Below are 20073 nucleotides of genomic sequence, written 5' to 3'. Positions count from 1 at the left end.
CCTACTCTGGAGGCTGGATCAGGGTTTAATGAATGGACTTTGATGGAAATGGCCTGTATGTTAAGCAGCAGTTGGAGTGATCATTGTGTAACAGAACAGAGGGTCCTGCAAATCTTTCCACCTGTATGTATAGGCCATTGATTGGTTGGCCTGGCTGGAGTTGGGCACACCTGTTATAAGTAATAGCAATAATAGTAACAATAATAATTAATATTATTGTTGTTGTTGCTATTATAGTAATAATAATAATGAGTATTAGTAAGCACCTTTCAGTGTACGTATGGACACTGTACATGCAAATGCAGTTCATGTATTTACAACAACAAATGTATTGAAATATATATTTCTTTAAATTTTAAATAATATTTTACTATGTATAATCTGTTTCTGAAGATCAGAGTTTAGTTCAAATTTAGTTTAGTTCGTCCTCAGAGTTTAGTTCAAATTTAGTTTAGTTCGTCCTCAAATATTCAGATGGTACAGAAAGCTTTGATTAGTTGGTTCAGGTGTCATCACAGCCAGAACTAAACATTGTAAACATGATAAAGTTAGCTAATGCAGCTCTAATCATGCCTTTGAATAGCAATTTCCATTTCTTCATGTCTGGTGGCACAGGAACAGGAAGTCTAAGTGCTGCCCTAACGTGCTAAGTAACATCATTAAGAAGGTATAATGCTCTGACTCCATGGCAACCGTGTTTGATGCCAGTATTGCCTAATTAACCCCTAAGTGTGAGAATGGAGGACTCTGTGTCCTCAGTCATGACAAGTCAAGTCAAATCAAGTTTATTTAAGTAACGCTTTTTACAACACAAGTTGTCACCATGCAGCTTTACAAATGTATGAGTCCTTAATGAGCAAGCCAGACGCAGCACTACTGAGAAAAAACTCACTGGATGAGATTAAGGAAGAAACCTTGAGAGCACCAATACTCAAGAGGTATCTCTCTCCATCCATAGTTTGCCCAGCTAATAAACATTCCATAATTTTTAATCCCTTATGTTTAGTCCAAATTGCTATTTCACAATAAATGTGGGAGTCTCTGGTCCGTCTAGAAGCAGTGAGCTGATTTATTTTTATTTTTTTCATCTGAGTGGATTCTGTGTGTGTGTGTGTGTGTGTGTGTGTGTGTGCGTGCGTGCGTGCGTACGCGTGTGTGTGTTGGGGTGAGGGGTATATGTGAAAGAGTATCTAGCAGAGCATATGATTCTTTTTATCCTTTGACTGTGGCACATACTGTATGAGTGTGTGCGTGTGTGTAGATTAACTAGGGTCGGCACACCAGTAAATGTCACAGTTGCATCGTGCAGGTCCAGATTTGGAGCCTTAAAAGTTCTCAAAGGATTTGCCTAGATGATTCTCCTCAGAGAGACAGTCAGCTAGCTTACAGAGCCAGGACTGCAGCAGATAACATGCACGGAGAGACAGCCTGTGTGTGTGTGTGAATGTGTGTGTGCGTGTGTGAGCGAGAGAGAGAGGGAGAAAGAGCAGACAAACTCAGACACGGAGAACAGAGGGGATCAAAATGGGGAGCAGGATGAAGACAGGCTTAGGTAGAGGTACAGGAACCGAAGGACTCGGAGGAAAAGACAGCAGTCAGGACAGAGTGAGAGAGGGAGCGAGAACAAAGGAGACGAAGGGGAGATGGTGTGTGAGATGGCACCTGGAGAGTAGGAGCTTATTTAAAGATAGTGATGAAGACAATGGAACTCGGAGAGACAGATGGAAAGAGAGAGAGAGAGAGAGAGGGAGTGAGTGAGTGAGGGACAAAGAAAACTCCTGCAGTTTGATGGTTCCTGTACTTTTTGACTGGGTCTTGGCCAGTACAAGCACTAGCCTCTCTCTCTCTCTAATCACTGCGCTAAAGACACTTTTGTTGATCTTTTGTTGTTGCGTTGATCCAAGAGACGTTTGCTCTAAGAATATTTGTTTCTAGTATGTGTGTGAACGATGCGTGTCACCTTTATGTATATGTAGTGTAAGCAGAACCTTGTCTATGATCATACTGCTTATGACGGTAGCAGTTCACTGCCGGTTGTACCATATATGACTATGTATGTGACAAATAAACTTTGATTTGATGCCTGGCCAGTTTAAGGGGCTACCGGAAAATTCCATGAGGCGGGATCTCTAGCCAGCCAATCGATGGCATAAGCTGTAGAAGATCGGCAGCCTAATATCCCAAGGAGGCCCTCATTCAGTAGAGCTTACTGAACTTCACACGTTCCCCACAACTTAAAAGCTACATTTCTGAGTGTTGATACCAGCACTATGTAGTACCATGTAGCATTGAAAAAATGTAACCTGCTGATTGAAAATAATCTTTTTATTTGTTCCAAACAATCCTTTGATGTTTATTTTTAAGTCTTAGTAAAAAAGGCATCTATTCTTTTGTTAAAAGACTAATAAGAGCAGATAACATTCCTTTTCAGTTTCTTTTTAATTTGGTCATATTCTCTCAGAAAACTCTTGTAACCCTAGTCATAATACTGTGGTTGGCCAGCAGTGGCCATGCTGGTTTGCATATGTACTTGGATTACTGGGTGACATCATGAGACAGTATAAAAAATTAAAAAAAACCTTAAAATGAAATCTGTTCAGTTCCCTGATCCCTTTCAGTCCCTTTATTTATGTTGTGTGTTTGTTGATTCATCCAGAAGTATGAAACTGTGATATTTTCTATAGTTAGACCCACTGTGTCATTTGAGTTGGACAGGCATGCCTAAACACATTCCGTATGGTGTACTGAACATCCTGTCACCCTCTCAGACAAAGCCTGCCGACAGCCAGCAGGATGTGTGTGTTAACACACTCGCGTCAAAGCCCACTCCGATGTTGCCAAAACCATTTGTGTTCTCTTTGATAAGGCAGCACAGAGCGAATAATCTAGAAACTCTTTAAATGTGTGTGTGGAGGAAAAAGTCTTCTATCTAAGAACTGATTCAGTTAACAGGCTGCATTCCATCTTTCTCTTTTAATGCACACGGCTGTGTTTATAAACTGTGAGTTTTCTCTGAATATGAGCCAGAATCCCCATTTGCACCTATCAGGGGAGCAAATGGTGGTAAAAAAAGCTCAGGCCATACCCCTTTGGCACAAACACAGCATGGAAAATGTGTAAGGGAAACTGATATTTGATGTTCACTTTTATGAAGCATGGTTGCTGAAAAGAAGAGATTGTGTGTGTGTGTGTGTGAGACGTATAAATTTATAATTTTGTTGCCTAGCTTCCTGTCAAATATACAAACACACTGACTGTTTGTGGGATGTCAGGCACTGACACACTAATTGCGTGTTTTCGCTGATGCCGTTCTTGCACGTTCCCCTCGCGCCTGTCACCGTGTCCCCTTTATGAACTGAAGGCCCCCGTTCCCCCGTGCAGCCTTGAGGATCACAGGATGCTCCGCAGGCTGCTTGGAGCTCAGCTTAAACCACAGCTGAAGTTCCGTCGAATCTTACATAAAGCGCCCATACAGAGCAGACGGATTCCTCCGTAGAGAACGACTTGTATATACCGTTCCTTATTTGAGGTGTGGAGTGCTGGACTTCCAGGCAGCGGCTAGTCAACACGCGAGATCTGGGCCCATGAGGCCCGCGGTCCCCACTGACCAGGAAAAAGCAGCAGACGTGTGTGAGGGACAAGGGCAGCTTCGTGAAGGAAGCCCCCTGTGGAACGGGAGAAAACGAGAAAAGAAAGCAAGAGTGAGTCAGAGGCAGAGGAAAATACAGAGAGAGATGCATCGAAGCGAAGCGAAAACAAATAGGAGAGAGAGAGAGAGAGAGAGAGAGAGAGAGAGAGAGAGAGAAGCTTTGTTGGGAGGGTGGCCAGACTGTGAGGAGAGGCTTGGAAAGTGTCATAGAAGATAATACTAATTATATAACTCTGAAGGGTAGCTTGCTGCCAGTGAGGATTGATTTAGCCACAGCTCTCCACATGGTCCTCTGCTGGTGTTGAGCATCTGTGTGAAGAAACTGGGTGTTCTCAATATTCTGACACATCACCACCTAATCTGTGGTGCAATGCCACGTCGTGCACAGGTTAACAAGTACTGCCTCTCTCTGTCTGTTTCTAATAAGCTTCAAGGTAGCAGTCCGGTGAAGCATTCTTTGAAACAAGGTCAGGTCCCCCCAGCCCTGTTAACCTGGTCCGTCTAGTAACGAGCTCACCGGGGTGTGTGTGGGGGGGGCAGGATGGGGTTGGGTGCGTAGGCGGAGGTGGGCGGAGCCAGGCGCTGAGATTAAGAGTGCTGGATTGTGTCCGCAGTGCTCCTGCTGGGCATCTTCCTGTACACACGCTGGAGGAGCTACAAGGGCCTGAAGGAGGGCGTGTACCACGTGTCGGCGCACCACGACGGCTGGGAGGACATCCGTGAAAACGTGCTCAACTACGACGAGGAGGGCGGGGGCGAGGAGGACCAGGTGAGAAGCACAGGGCCCCTGCCGCTCTTCACACCACGCCCAGCCATCTCCACATTCCCATATCTCCTAACTTGTGCCGGATATACACCAGAAGTTGAAGTCTTACATGAGAAGAGAGCATGAAATGCACCTTTTTTCCCCGTATTTGGCGGCAGGCGAGCGGGGAAGGGGCTGGATCAACACAGCCCGAACCCCTACACAGCCTGAACGCTACAGAGGCACACTGAGATGGAGCTCTGGGTCGCCATGACAACCCACAATCCGGGAAGCCAAAACGCCTGGCCACGGTTGTCATGGCAGTCATTCAAACAGAGGTGCCTGTGTAAGGCTGTCTCCACAGCAACCTTTAAGAGCCCACTATCAGCAGTTTTCATAATATCTTGAAACTGTGAGCTGAATGTTTCAAGATGGTGTGACAGCTTGACATTTTACCCATGACATTTTACTGAAAGCATATATACTGGAGAAAAAAAAAAGTTCCCCATCTCGGGGTGACCAGCGGTGTGAAGAAAGAAGGCAAGTCCAGCGCTTTGGAGGATATGAACAGGCTGATACCAGCAAGCGCTGGTTAAGACTTGTTTACGTTTGTTCGTATAAGCTGAGGTGGTTGGGTTCGACACGTTGTCCCACTTTATGTAAAGTTCTGCGGTACGATTATATCACACACATGATCCTCTTCAGTGCATACAATGTATCCTCAAGCATGGGGTAATCGATAACCGCACACACACCCACCACTCCACACACACACACACTCCCTCACCTAACGCCTGTTCTCTGTCGTCTCCGTATGTGCCGTCTTAACCCTCCAGAGACTTCCAATTCCTTCCTACTGGCGCTTTGCACCCTGACACCAACCAGGGGAATCAGTTTTGACTGAACTGGATTAATGCTGTAGTGATTACGCTGCATTACATTTATAAAAATACAAGTAGTCTGCTGTGTGACACCAGTGGTGTTTTACCGTGTCGACGCCTGGTCTGTTTACTCCGACGTCTGCCGGCTCTGTCAGAGCTAGCTAGTTCACTCTCGCTTTTTCCCCTCATACAGAGACATGTACTCGCAGAAATAATTCAGGCCTTAAAATTAGTGCCATGAATGAGTCAGGATTCATGCCATTAATGGTTAGCAGAAGGATGAATTCTGTAATAAAGACACACATCCCTGCTTAAGCTGTCAGTGGTTTCCATTGAGGTGTTATTAATGCAAGTATCAAGGGCCATAGACCTGTTTGTTAGTGCGACGCGCATTGCTTATTATGTTAAGAAATAACTGATAACACATTAATGATCAGGCCGTTCAAATAAGCTACGTTTTTTTTTTCTCATTTCTTTCTCCATTTATCTCCATCTGTTTCTCACCGACTTCCAGAATGCTTATGACATGGCAGAACTCCAGAAGTCCCTGCAGCCCAGCCCGGCCCAGTCATCGCAGTACAGCCACACACGAGCCCTCCGCCACCACCCCCCCACCCAGCAGCCCCAGCTACTGCAGCAGCACCACCTCCACCAGGCCGAGCCCCCGTGCCGCGCCCCCGCCCCGGCCGCCAGCACCTCCTCCGTCTCCTCCAGCGGCGGGACTCTCCGCCGGGACGTGCCCCCGAGCCGCAGCCCCGCGCAGGGCCAGTGCGCCGGTCCCGGGCCCGCCCGGGCCGCTCAGCTGGCCCGCAAGAGCCTGTCCTTCTCCAGCCAGGATCTGGCGCGCTACCTGTGCGAGATCATCCGTGACGCGGACCAGCACCCGGAGACGGCGCCCTTCGACTCCCTGCAGGTGTTCTCCACGGAGGGCGGCGGGTCGCCCGCCGGCTCGCTGAGCTCCTTCAGCTCGGCAGGCCTGGAGGAGAACGGTGCCGCGCAGGACTCCCTACGCGAGTGGGGGCCGCGCTTCGAGAAGCTCCGCGCTCTGTACGAAAGGGCAGAGGCCAGTGACCTCTAAAGGGTGCAAAAGGGGAACCATGTCCTGCGTCCTCAAAAGAACAGTGAGACAGTGGAAAGCGTTCTGTCTGGAACAACCCCCCCCCTCCCCTTTTCCCCTGCCCCCGAGTGTCAGGTTCATGGATCCGGAATCAAAAAGGATTTTTTTCCCCCCCCGTTCATTTAAGCCAGAAGAGGCCTGCTTCGCTTTCTGTCCGTGTCTGGGATTCACGATTCTTTTACAAAACGTTCCTCCTGAGAACTGAAGGATAAGGAGACAGACTTGGCGTGCCCCGGATTACGGATGAGCCGCGGAACGGAGATTCCAGTCAAACGCAGAAGCATCTGCTCATGACACTTCTCAAGGCCCACCGGAAGCTTTTCTGCAACTTTTGCGACTCGTGGACATCAGTGATGGGCACAGGAGCGTGTGCTAACTTTGGGACGTGTACTAGCAGCCCCCACTCCACTCCACCATTCCTACCAGCTCCTATTGTATGTTTGCTTTCTGTTTGTGTTTTTAAGTAAAAGCCGAGTGTACTCGCACGCCGGCGGTGTGAAGTTTTTCCCCGGCCTTCTTCGCTGTGCTTTTCTGATCCTTTCACTGCCTGTGCTGTCAGAGAACCTCGATGCATTCATTGTTCATCAGTTACACCTACGCGCTCAGTGGCTGGCTTTATTTATTTATTTTTATACACACCACTCTCCTCATAAATTTCTCTCCATCAGAGAGACGGAGGGAGGAAAAAGTGATTGTGGAAAGGAAGAAAAGACAAAAAGAAAAGGAGATGTTTGAAACACTAAAACCGAGGGACAGAGCGGCCTTATTGTTTAGCCTCTCCGGCGATGTTCGCTAGGAATATAAATCGTGTCCCCTCCTCTCTCCAGCCAAAAAAAAAAGAAAAAAGACATACTGGTCTGGAATACAAATGTGTACGGACCGTGCAGGACTGAGGTGGAGTAGCCGGGTGGAGAGTGTGTAGAGAACTTTTGTAGACTAATGGCATAGGGACACGTTCCCCCTGTTCCCCTCCAAAAGGAAACTACACTTATGGTGGATACCACGCAAGAGCCATTCAGTGTCAAGACCCCTGACTCAACAGTCAACGCAGCACCAAAACAGGGTGGGTAAGGGATCCAGGCTGACTGAAACCCAACGGATATTTTGTGAGTACGTCACGCGCATGCATGCTTGGGTCTGCAAGGCCGTTGTCCGATCACTTCTGAAACTTTCCGGATACACAGCTCCACTTTGCTTTGCTCCGCTCCTGACCCCTCTGACCCTACCGACCCTCACTTACATCATGCACCTCGGCGTATAGGCGAGTCATTCCTGGAGCCCTGTAGGAGCCAGTGTGCTTGTGTAAACCACCGATCCCCACCACAGACCACCCTGACACGGGTTCCTTTAATGGAACACAGAGCAGCTCACCTTGTGATCCATCCCGGGGTGCCCCTCCCCCCACCGTTGTCTCATTCCCGCTTCTTTTTAGCAATTTTTTTTGTTGTTGTTGTGAGCACAGTCGCATGTGGAGCGTGACGGGCCGGCTGTGTCGAGGAGGAGTGTTAAAAGACATCAGAGTGCTAATCCTAATGTGAACCGATCGCTCGCTGTCATGCTGTGAACCAAAGGATCATGGGAGTCGGCGAAGTCGACGGCAAAGTCGTCACTCTTATTACGGATCTCAAAAGTGCCAATTTCTCTAAAGGCAGCAACACAAGTATAAAACGAGCTTTTCAAGTCGAGAAAATGGTAGTGCAGCATTTGCTGTTTTATAGACAAGATAAAAGAGCCCAGAGGATTGGAGTTTGGTTTCATTCTCGTAACGTGATTGAGAAGGATAGAGATTTAAAGGGGAAAATTATGATAAACAAGACACACAGAGGGTCTCTTTCAAACCCTATAGGAATTCTTATCATGTCAGGCAGACAAGTGCCACCTTAAAATCCAACTGATGCTGACTTTTTATTTGTGTGATGAATATATAGTATTGCATATTGTGAAATAATGTTTTTACCTCATTTGTACATATTGAACAGAAGTTATTGCTTTTCAATGAATTATCAAGACTTTTGAAAAATATCAAGATACCAAGAATCTGCTTATGCTGTTCAACACGACTTTTTTTGTTTTTTTTCCTTTTCCAAGTAAAAATATCTCGCTGTTTTGTATTTGCTTCATTTGACATGTTTACTTTTTTCCTTTCTCAATGAATAAAGTTATTTACTACTATCATGGTTTCAGTGCATGTAGAAAGTCATTTGTCCTTATGTTTTGTTTTTGTTGTTGATGTTAAGAACAGTAATTGTTATGGAGCCAAAGTTTGGAAAGAGAGATATCTGGGGGATGTATTTATTTTATTAGTACATCAATGTATCCAAGACACTTTTAATAAGTCATAAGGGAATATACACCAAAAAACAAAAACAAAAACACACACCACTGAACACAGACCATGGCATTTCACAAAATAAAAAAAACTGATGACATAGTACAGCTATTCATTCACATAAAACACCACATGATCAATCTAATGCCATTTAGTTAATGCCCTCCTCTGACATCAGACCAGTCAGCATCTGCTGAGGACTGTGACTTTTTCTTCAATGTCCTTTTAACGTCCTCACGATAAAAAGGGGACACGCACAAAAAAAAAAAAAAAAAAAACAACCGCAGTTTAGTTGGCGTACTCCATCAAAGACGATGCCGTATGTAACTCATGAGGTAACCGTATATCAGCATCGTTACCATGGAATTGGGTTTGGGCTGTACCACGTTCCCTTTTTAATGACTGTACACAGAACCCTGAAAAGAATTCCAGTGTACAACCATTCGAAATAACATCAAAGAAGAGGTTTAGGGCATGATGGTCCAACCCATGAAACATAAATTTCAGTAGTACTCAGGGTCTGAAAGTGCATGAGAAATGCTTTAATAAAATGTCTGCCCCTATGATTCCTCAAGGTGTAGCTCCGCGTTTGTAAAAGCTGGGTTTAGCTCACCCAGGCGAACAGGAGAACACTAAGGCACTGATGCACATCCCTCTCACAGAGACCTTCACGAAACCAAAGGACCCAAGGGAAGCAACACTGTTACATTCACCTCTTCTGAAGAACACTGAACACGTTACATCACCCTGTACAGAAGGAAGGTTCTGTCCAGCACACCACGAACGAATGTCGTAATTAAATTTGCTAAAACAAATGTTAAAGCATTTGTTACTCGCTTTACAAACCTGGGAACTGTACTTCTGAGATAATTGAGCTCACAAAGAAAAGAAAAAAAAACCCCACAAAAGAAAAGAAAAAAAACGTCTATTGTTATTCCTCTGCCAGTCAAGACGACGTGCCAAGCACTAAATTACACCGCATCGCTAATTGATACAAACAAATCGCCGCTGTTCACAGCGCTCCAACCGCCAGGCATTACGGCGAGAGCAGTTTCGCATTGTCCGTTCCCGACATTCGGCCGAGAGCAGCTGGTGTCGTTTGTGGACATGAGAACTCACCCTCGTTAAAATCCTGACAACAGCGAACCCAGAGGCCCTGCAGGTTAAACGGCTTGGCAGATGTAGAGGACGCAGGGTAAGACCTGTTACCCCAAAGGTTCAAATGCATTCATATATATCTCTGTAGTAAAGGAATTGCCCTTTTGACACCCCTCACCCCACCCCAGCATGACCTACGTGCCCCACCACCCACCCCTCATCAGGGACATGCGTGAATGAGGGAATGTGAACCAGCAGAGGAAATCCGTTTCATGTTTCTTTCACTTTCTATTTTATTTAAGTGTGTGTGCGCACGAGAGTGAGAGGCAGGTGTGTATGCGTGCATAAACACGGGGGAGCATGTGAGCGAAGAAAAGACAAATGGAGAGAGCAGGATGGAGAGAAAAGGGATGACGGGTCTCATCCATCTCTCGCCAGCTCTTGTACCTTTGCATCGAAGAGACAGTCTCAGAAGCATCTCGCGTCATCCGCCTGCATGGCTCCATCTGGCAATTGTCCAAAGACCCAGACGAGCACCACCACCACAATCACACACATCAAGCGATCCTATTGGGCAGCGGGCGGGGCGGGGCGGGGCCTGGTTTGGGCGCCGGCCGGCGGCTACGCGGCTGCCTTACTTCTCTTCTTCGCCTTCTTCAGCTTGTAGACGTGGAAGGTCTTGTTGTGGAACACTCTGCTGAAGAGGGTGGAGTACGGAGGCTCGCCCGCCTTCACCGCCAGGCAGAACCGTGGGTGAGAGGCGGGCACCAGGTCCGGGTCGTCCTCTCCGGGCCCGTCCATGATCTAAAGCCAGAGCACACACACGCGCACACGTTTTATGTGTACAGTTCCATTAGCGCTCGGTGGGATTAAAGGTCTGCTACGTCCACTACGACTTCTCACAGACACGGATTAAACCTCAGCTTTGATGAAACTGCAATACTCGTAGTGAAAGGGCCATAAGAAATTCTTTTGAAACTAAGTTTAGGTTCAACCTGGATCTGTGAAAATGGCATATTAGTTTTTACCACCTGACAGTGACTAATGTGAATGAATTTTAAATACACGAAGGAAATATTTTTATATTTCAGAATTCAGTTTAAGATTGAGCATAATTATGTGGAATATGTCTTGTCTGTACCTATTTCAGTTGAAAGAGGTAAAAATCCAGTTAACAGTCTTTATCTTTGAAAGAGATCACAGAGCGAGGTTTGCCCTGAAGTGTTTAAACATTCACTTTGTAAATAGTCCCAGATGAACTGAAGGCTGCAACATGGTGCTTTGAGATGAATTAATCAAAGGAAGAGCCAGTTCCCACACTGCCACAGGTATCGGAAAGGCTGCCGGCTCAACCCTTTGAATTCCACACGCACGTCACACACAAGGGCTTCCACTCCCGATACCGCCACACAGGAGCAAAAACCCACCAAGACAGAGATCAAGGTTTTTATTATTATTATTTTTTTTTGGGGGGGGGGGAGAGATTGTTTTTAATGTGCTTTTGGTTTTAATGTTTTATCTGTGCAAAATAGGGGGGTGAAATTGAATCCCTCGCACGCCATGCAAGACAAACGTGAGCCCTTGGATCGGATGCTGTGCTCAGAGACTGGAGGACCCCAAATGAGCCATGACGCATCATCTTTGCTGCATCAAGTGAACATGGGAGGAATCCGCATATTCATCAGAATGAGCAAACTGAGTAAGGGGCATTTCTAGATTACCACGCAAGGTCACTGCCTGTGGCATCGCACAAAATCCTGGGGCTCCACAATGACTGGCCCTTCCTGGGTGGTGTGTCCAGCCAGTCCTTCCCCTATGCAGTGCATTACGATGTCATTACACCATGTTATTACACCATGTTATTACACCATGTTATTACACCATGTTATTACACCATGTTATTACACCATGTTATTACACCATGTTATTACAACGTGTTATTATATTATTACAATGCAACACTGCACATCACATTTCATTATTTTAACATAGTACATAACTGGTTATATTTCGTTTCCTAGTTAGCTATGCCAACTTGTATATATTGCCTTTTGTTTTGTGGATCAGGTCCCAACTCCTTTTTTATTTACCAGATCAGGGTCCTAACACTTTTTATTAATACACCAGGCTTTGTTTATATTCCCTCCGTAATGCTGACTATGCAGACGTGAAGACTGCAGCTTGATTACACAAGAGGAAGCTAATGTTGCCGACATGACAGGACCAGGAGTCTAATTGCAGCAAAACGGCAATCGATGATAAAGAAAACATTTGCGCACAGAAGTGTGAAACGCACCGGAGCTGCCACCCTGAAGCAGAGAGCTTTAGCAGCGATGCAGGACCGGGAGCTTATAAGATCATATTAGTCTATGCACACAACAAAAGGCAGTTGTGATGGTTTGTTAGCTGGCATATAGTGACCTGTGCCACACGGTGCCAGACCTGCAGGGCTTTAAAACACTCAGCAGTGCCAGGAAGCAGCGTCCTGGCGTGGAGGACACACACCCACCCGCAGTGCAGCCGCAGCACTGGAAGGGACGCGGTGTATGTGTGTGTGTGTGTGTGTGTGACCCACATGTCCGTTGGCCAGGTCAAGCAGGTCACGTAGCCTGCATCCACGACTGTGGCGACGTTCGTAGCAGATGCTGTCCTCCAGAACCACGTAGTCCGCTCCTGCGGAGAGGAGGAGGCGGTGAACATCCTCAGCGGACTGGCGTGCATAGATCTGATACACCTGTGGAGAACGCACACACGCACACACACACAAAATAAATAAGTAAATAGAAAGCCTCAGTAGGTAGGAGGAGAACAGTGGTGCAAAGGGAGCTCTGTACGGATCTTTTGTGGATTTGATATCTGGCCTCTGTAAGCAGCTACTACTAAACACAGGTAGGCTTTCCTAAACAATCTGGAAGCTTCTCTTGCACGTGCAAACAAACATTCAACGTACATGTCCTAAGAAGCACTCTGGACAAACGTTTGGGCAGAAGGCAAGGCAAATATAAACATATGCACACCCAGGCACAATAGGACAGGTGTGAACTAATCAGGGGTGAGATCACATTCAGAGGAAGGTCATTCTCCCACTGAGTTCTCCTCACGTCGGTGCCAGTGCCTATTCTAGCTCTCCGCTAACACACTGCTCGTTAGTCGGGCTTCCACACGCAGTCTTCAGAGTCTGAGAGCACCAGCGCCCACGGCCCCCAGAACCCCACATTCGGCTTAATGGTGTCGGGGAAAAGGTGTGGAGTGCCTCAATTAATCTCTGCGAGTGACAAACACGCAAAACTGCACTCCATCTGGGAGACACAGCTGCCAAACACAAAATGCCACTGCACCTTAGACAAAGGGAGAAAATGGGAGAGAGAAACAATGTGTGTGTGTGTGAGAGAGAGAGAGAGAGAGAGAGAGAGAGAAACAATGTGTGTGTGTGTGAGAGAGAGAGAGAGAGAGAGAGAGACCATCTTAAGAGAGAATTCTAGAAAGAAGCAGGTGCTGAGATAGGCACTGCAGCTTGGAGGCCTGACAGGGCCCGAGTCAGGGACCCGCTCCCTCCTCTCTGATATCAGCATCGATCCGAAGACCAAAGCTCCTCGGGTTGGCAGGCTGCCTCATCTGCCTTCGGTCTCGGCCCACGTTCGGCGGGCCTTGGCAGCACGATCCAGGGCCTGCCTCGTTAGCAATGCAGCTGCAGCTGGCACGCTTCACTTCGCCCGGCCGCAATGGGCCAGGGTGGCGACCCCTGCGTCCCACCACGGCAGAAATCCAACGTGCCGCTTCTCTGCAGCTGGCTCGTAGCGTAGCTAGCCTGTCTGAACGGGGTTGGGGAGTGAAGGGATTAGTGAAGGCCCGTCTCACCTGTCTGGTCCTCTCACGCAGGGCCTGGTCCTCGTAGTGGGGGTGGTTGGTCAGCGCCCGGCCTGTGCACAGCTTAATGCCAGCCAACAGCTGCATGCTGCCTGCGAACACCGCTCGCCCGGGGGTCCGGGAGCTGCACACACCACAACCCAGCTCACCTCTACTCATTTATCATGCATCATTAACATTTAAGTTTGTGTGAACGCGCATGCCTGTGTGTGTGTGTGTGTGTGTGTGTGTGTTTATCTGCACAGGCGATGAGACAGAGGTGCAGCCAGCTGCCAGCGTTCATCCCCACCACGGGGAGGAATGTTAAGCAGGTTCTGGAGCGTGTCGTGGGTGTGTGCGTCCATTACTAAAGTGCAAAGTGGTCTGATCCCAGCTGAACGCAGTTAAAACGTCACTTTTAACTCAAATTCTGCTGCGTTTGAGAGTTCTGGCATCGTTATGACTGCTGTTATATGACTGGTAAATACATGCAAGTTTTGTCATTGTAGAATAAAGTTCTGTAACCACTTTTAAGCACGGATATGTAAATGCACACAATCTGCTGCTAATTGGGCATCATTTATTTAAACAACCTTTAACTTAAAAATTTGAGTCATGTCAAATACACGGCAAAACGAATCCGAGCTATGTTCGAGCAACACGCTTCCTTTCTCTCCGTTGTGTACAAAAACGCGTTTCCTTGACTACAGCCATTCCTCTAAGGCCAGTAGCAAGCGGTGGCGCCGGTCAGGGTCGGTCTGGAAGGCGAGGTGCAGGAGACCCGGGACAGAGCCCACCCCGAGAGCGCAGGCCCGTTTATTCCCACAGATGTTTGTTGGCTGGAATGTTTCATTAGGGCAGGCACGCACCGGGAGGAGAGTTTCATTAGAGAGGAGAGACACTGCTCACTGGAGCGTTTGTATTCAAGGAACCTCAGAGGACAGACTCAGGAGAAGAGTAAGGATGAAATGAGAGCGGGAGGGGAGAAGAATGAGATTGAAGGTTGGAGCGGTAATAGAGTACGGAGGGGTTGCCATTTGTCAACGGGTGCGAAGCTCCCCGTCCGACGGCAGCGGCTAATGTGAGAAGAAAATGAGGTGGTATCAGACTCCTGAGGGAAGACTTTGAAGAGGGAGCAGCCCACGGAGTACAGCGCAGAACAACACTGAGGTGGCTACTACAGCCACACACACACACACACACACACACACACACACACACACACACAAAACCCTTCAGCGCCAAAGCTGTGTCTGTGGGAAGCAGGATTTAGTGGCGAGATGAATACCCACACGCATGCAAGCAAACACACGCACACACACACACACAGAGGCTATACATTCAGACCTTTGGGAGGTAAAAATAAGCTTGAAAAATATTAAATGTGTCTGCTCATACACACACACACACTTTCACACCATAGCACACTTGTTCTTACACACGCCCACGTCGGATTAAGGCCCGCTATTGCCTGTTCCAGCTCTAGTGCTCTCTCCTGACCGCGTCATCGTATTATCGATATTAAAAAAGAAACTCAATCTGATTATGCACCAAACGTGTGTACGGACCGCCCTCCCCCCGCCCCTCCCCCCGTGAAAGCTCCCATGACATCTTGATGTTTTATTTTATGTTTGCTATGAGAACAACAAGTTTACACAGGACAGGAGGTTGTTGCGAGTTGTAACCGACGGAGGAAAGGTGCATTAGACTCTGTTCTAGCTCATCTTGTGCTCACGTCAGCTTTATTCATCTGTAGGATGTAGACAGAGCCCATTTATGTACACCTAGCAAGTGTTGTGTGATTGGTCCTGCTGTGATTGGTCCTCCCAGGCTAAACTTGCACACAAGCTCCACTCCTCTCCCCTGGTCTCAGGCCGGCTGCAGATGACCTTTCACCTCGAGAGAGAGACCCTTCTTTCACCCAGACAAAGAATCCCACCAGCCTGGCAATCTCCTACTGCACCTTCATTCTCCACCTCGTTGAAAGACATGGTGTCTTACTCAGACATCGAGAAGGTTGAGCGTTCACTACAGGGGTCTAGTGAGATGCTTTGTAGAAGGTGCCGACCCTTTTTAGACTATTGGAATCATCTCTAGGCTCTGCCAGATGAATAATGATGTGTGTTTATTCTCTCCTGGTTCCTAATGAACTCATCCTCTCTCACCTCCGGTCTTTTCATCCCTTCCACGTTCACGTTTGTCTAGTGTCGTTGTTGCTTTTGTTTGTGGTCTTGAGAAGTTACAAGTTTGTAAGGTATAAGCAAGTAAAAATAACTTCTAGGTAATTTCCTGTCTTCTTTTTAGGGGGTGGGGCATCAGTCCTGTTTAATTATTGGCTGTTTTCCTTGGACTGATTTGCATTTCATTTCAGAACTATATTCTCTTGCGTAAATGTCAGTTCATGTTAGCCTCCAACCTGCTGGCATTATAAAAATTAATTAATATCATTAATATTCACGAAGGGGCCAGCGCCGGCCATCCACCGTCACAGAGGAAGCTGCCACTGTATTAACTTTTCTCTGACACTCTGCCACTGAGTGAAATTAATAACCTCATAATGGAATTAACCAAATAAATGGCTAATCTGTTTACTAGTAAATCCTAATAATTTCGCTGTTAACAATTTGTTACTACACCCTGAAGGTTGATAATTACACTACTTCAATTTGATATGAAGTTACACTCATGTATCGCCTTTCTTTGTACTAAAAGACACTTTGCAAACAAACACCCCACTCAATGTTTTTACATCCTGTCAACACACCAGTGAGAAGTGGCAGCCAGCTGCCGGGGAGCGAGGATAACGCCCAGGACAGAGTTCCATCCATCACTGGGATGTGGGCGTACGGCCATTCACACATACACTCACAGCAGGACAGTTTTATAGGGCCGCCAAATTTTATCTAACCTCTGTGTCGTTGGACGGTGGGTTGAAACCATACACCCCAGAGGAGAGCCACATAGACACGGTTCAAAACTACACCCAGGACAGAGACATGAACCAGAGACCATAGAGCTGAGGTAAACACGTTACCCACCAAGCCACTGTGCAAATTACCTTCACATATGCCAGCTAGCAGATGTTCGAAATCTCTTATCGTATTTCTGATACGCATACTGGTTTCAATGGCCAACTAGGATCCAATCAAATTTAAATGAACACACTCAAAAGAAATAGTCATCAGCGCCATCTGTCAACAACTTAAAGACGAAACGTCTAAAATGGCTGCCGTCGGTATCCGCTGTCGATTTGGGCCAAACGGATGAGGAGAGTGACCGTCACGTGAGTGCGTTCGCATCATCACTCACTTAGTCTACTGGCTAGTCAGCGCAACACCAGCAGGAAATCTATTACGCTGTGAGTTAGGTGGTCTAGGCAGGCCAGGAGAGTTTACACTTAAAGAACAGGAAGAGGAGAGGGAGGAATTGGAGACAGAGGGAGAGAGAGAGGGAGGGAGGGAGGTAGGGGGAACACATTTCTAAGAGGCAGAAGGAGGAAACAAGAAAAAAGACAGTATCTACACCCAACCTAAAAGGTAAGAAGTCTTTCATATGTTGCGTTACTACTAGAGAGCAGTCAGAGATGCTGGATACATGAGCTCGTCTGGCTGGCAGGCTGACTGGGGCAGTAAATGTGATGAAATGGCCCATTAAAAGGTAAGACTATGGATGCTCTCCTGCTCCTCCCACACACCCAGACACTCACACCACTGGCACATCTGTGCTAGCAAATAAGCGTTTTTGTAATCAAGTGATTTGTATGTACACTTTCATAAAGGTAACGTACACTGGCGGCTTTACTGGGTTCGCCGCACTAGGACCTGGGTAGGAGCCCTGTTGCGGGACAGTTCATGCTTAATTAATGTGATCTCGACTGCATCATGCTGTTTTTGGACATCTATTCGGCCAAACATTCTTGGTAAGTCTCCAACGCCCCCCCCCAAAAAAGGTGTTTGCTGTGAGGCTCCAGCACTCCCACCACAACCAGCAGCCTGGTTGCTTGATTCCCAACATTCGGACCCTTTTGTCTGCAAGCAGCACCAGAAATACAACAGCTGTGTGTGGAGACTGGAAGGAGCCATTGTTGGAGCATTCAGCATCTCTGGGAACACACTTGTTTATCGCACCACTTCCTGCACACTAGAGTGTGTGTGTGTGTGTGTGTGTGTGTGTGTGTGTGTAAATCCCAGGATGCCAAACTCCTTCTGAGGTGATCGAACTGCTGCCTCCGGCACGAACAACGGTACCACGACTCAAGTTACTTAGATCATGTCTCCCTCGTCCAGGCTCACGTTTGGTCCAACAGAGGAACCTCCAGACCCTGTCTACACCTTATGTAAATACAGAGTTGTCCGAGACGGGCAGACACGGAGACGGGCAGACACGGAGACGGGCAGTCAGGCGAACTGACAGACAGTGATGGAAAGAAAGCAGAAGACAGACAGACAGGGACATGGAGGGAGGCAAATATTGATCAAGAAGTTCAGAAAGAGTCATGAACTGATCGATCGTGTGAGAGCAGCTACTGAAATGTCATGTGATTGATCTGCAGATGAGGGGAAGTGACTCTGGGTTAAATTAAATTTCTCTCCAAATGTTCCGAGATTGACACTCACAGCCAGAAAAAAAAGAGCCATTTGGAAACTGGGGGTCAGACGAGACAATTAATTTGCCAACACGATCAACAATCAACCCGGCGGCATTTATACAAAGTAGCAGGGGCGGTGTGGTGTAGAATCAAAGGAGGTGGGATTGGAAATCAGAGTTAGCGGAGCGTCAGGGGACAGCGAGTTGAGGCACTGGGGCTTTGTGCTGCGGAGGTTTCTCCTGAGGAAGCCACCATGAAAAAATAAAACAACCCACACACCTATAATGCTAATTTCTGGGAAATAAAGACGACAGAAGAAAAGCTGTTTGAGCGACATTCAGCATGGGAGTGAAACCGCATAGTGGGGGGATAGAGGAGAAAACACACCAGCAACACTGCAGCAGGGAAAAATGAAAAGCAACTTTGTTCGTTCGGGGACCATAAATTACCCATGCTGCACCAAGGGGCGGTGGAAGTTTTTGCCTCCAGAGGAAACAAAAGGCTAATTTGTCTTCATTATTCCAAAACAAGGCAACATTCAGAAATAAATGTTTTTCCCCCTCCCTAACAAAAGAATATGTGGTATAAAAATCGCTAGACAACAGAGTGGAAATTAATTACATGGCAGGCAGACATGTAGAGTGATGAGTGACTCTGATGGCAGGGCGTCAGAGACCCAACAAAGAACACGCATAGATCTGTGGGAGTGGGACGGCTGGAGGAAAAGACCACAGATCATTCACTGAGAGGTAGGGAAGCGCACACACACACACACACACACACACACACACACACACACACACACACACACACACACACACACACACACACGGCAAGCTCAGTAGGGGAAACCCCACAAGCTGACACACCTTAATACCTTTGCAGAATTCTCCATTCAGCCAGCTTAATTCCAGCAGTGGTTAACCTACAAGGAGAGGACAGAGGTCCCCCCACACACACACACACACACACACACACACACACACACACACACACCCCCCCTCTGGTCCCCATTCCAAGAACTACCATTAAAGGACAACAAGGGCAGGAACCTCTTCTGGAATTGCACAGAGAGATACGGTGGTGCTTCTCAGCTGGTATCCAGACATCCTCACCTAAGATGGTTCTCCATTATGTACTCAAAGGACAGATGTCTGTACTGTTTGCAGTGAAGCCTAGAGAACAGCTGATTGGATCTCCTAAATTTGTCACTTAAAAGAAACCTTGAAGCAAGCCCCGCCCCCAACCTCAAATTCAAATTTAACCTAGTCCCGACAAATCAGGAGAAAATTTCCAACGCATATCACAAACCAAATATCCGATGTGGGTTTGCAAGAACGTGCATTTCAACAGAATGTCCAGCGACCGATCACAAATGTCACCGTGTTGGACGTGTAACTGTAGGTGTAGTTTGTGCAGTAGGTGCCACAGTACACTCAGAAGGAAGTGAGACCTCAGCGAGCCAGGTTCATTCCAATTAAAGCCACGGAAATCCACAAATCTGCAAGGAACTGACGCGAGGCCACAGACGACCTGAACGTGCTATGAAACACCTGCAGAAAACAAAAAATGGCATTTGCAATATATTCAGCAACACCAAGAAGCACAGAGGCTGCATACCACTCCCACCGTTCATTTCTACAATTTTCACCTGCTTGAGAAGAAATCAGAAAACACACAAACGTAACTACCCTTCCTCCTGATCAACACTGCACATTCATTCATTACACAAAGCGCAGTCACTTCCATGGCCACGTTTCTGAGCTGCCTCTCGCAGGTCGCCGGGCGTCCTCCCCCCCGTCCGCCCACTGCTCTGTCAG

The 20073-nt window shown here is 47.3% G+C and overlaps 2 protein-coding genes across 10 annotated transcripts in view; one reads left to right on the top strand and one right to left on the bottom strand.

The window, feature by feature from the left end:
- Positions 1–7292, top strand: part of LOC143509457 (neural-cadherin) — a 150069-nt gene extending 142777 nt beyond the window's left edge. The window contains 2 exon segments of the mRNA XM_076998207.1: positions 4264–4418; positions 5790–7292. Coding sequence (XP_076854322.1) covers positions 4264–4418; positions 5790–6353 — 719 coding nt within the window. The 3' untranslated portion in view covers positions 6354–7292.
- Positions 7293–8677: 1385 nt separating this feature from the next.
- Positions 8678–20073, bottom strand: part of dpy19l3 (dpy-19 like C-mannosyltransferase 3) — a 28364-nt gene continuing 16968 nt past the window's right edge. For 8 of the 9 annotated variants that reach the window (XM_076998296.1, XM_076998255.1, XM_076998240.1 and 5 more), the window contains 3 exons: positions 13678–13810; positions 12395–12553; positions 8678–10623 (listed from right to left, as the gene is read on the bottom strand). In XM_076998296.1, the coding sequence (XP_076854411.1) occupies positions 10441–10623; positions 12395–12553; positions 13678–13810 (475 nt within the window). In that variant the 3' untranslated portion in view covers positions 8678–10440. The other variant, XM_076998306.1, reaches the window with a different exon arrangement.

This window comes from Brachyhypopomus gauderio, chromosome 1 (assembly GCF_052324685.1).
Source record: "Brachyhypopomus gauderio isolate BG-103 chromosome 1, BGAUD_0.2, whole genome shotgun sequence".
NCBI classification, from domain to species: Eukaryota; Metazoa; Chordata; class Actinopteri; order Gymnotiformes; family Hypopomidae; genus Brachyhypopomus; species Brachyhypopomus gauderio.
The sequence above is the reverse complement of the archived record's forward strand: the minus strand, read 5'-3'. Positions and strand labels throughout refer to the sequence as shown.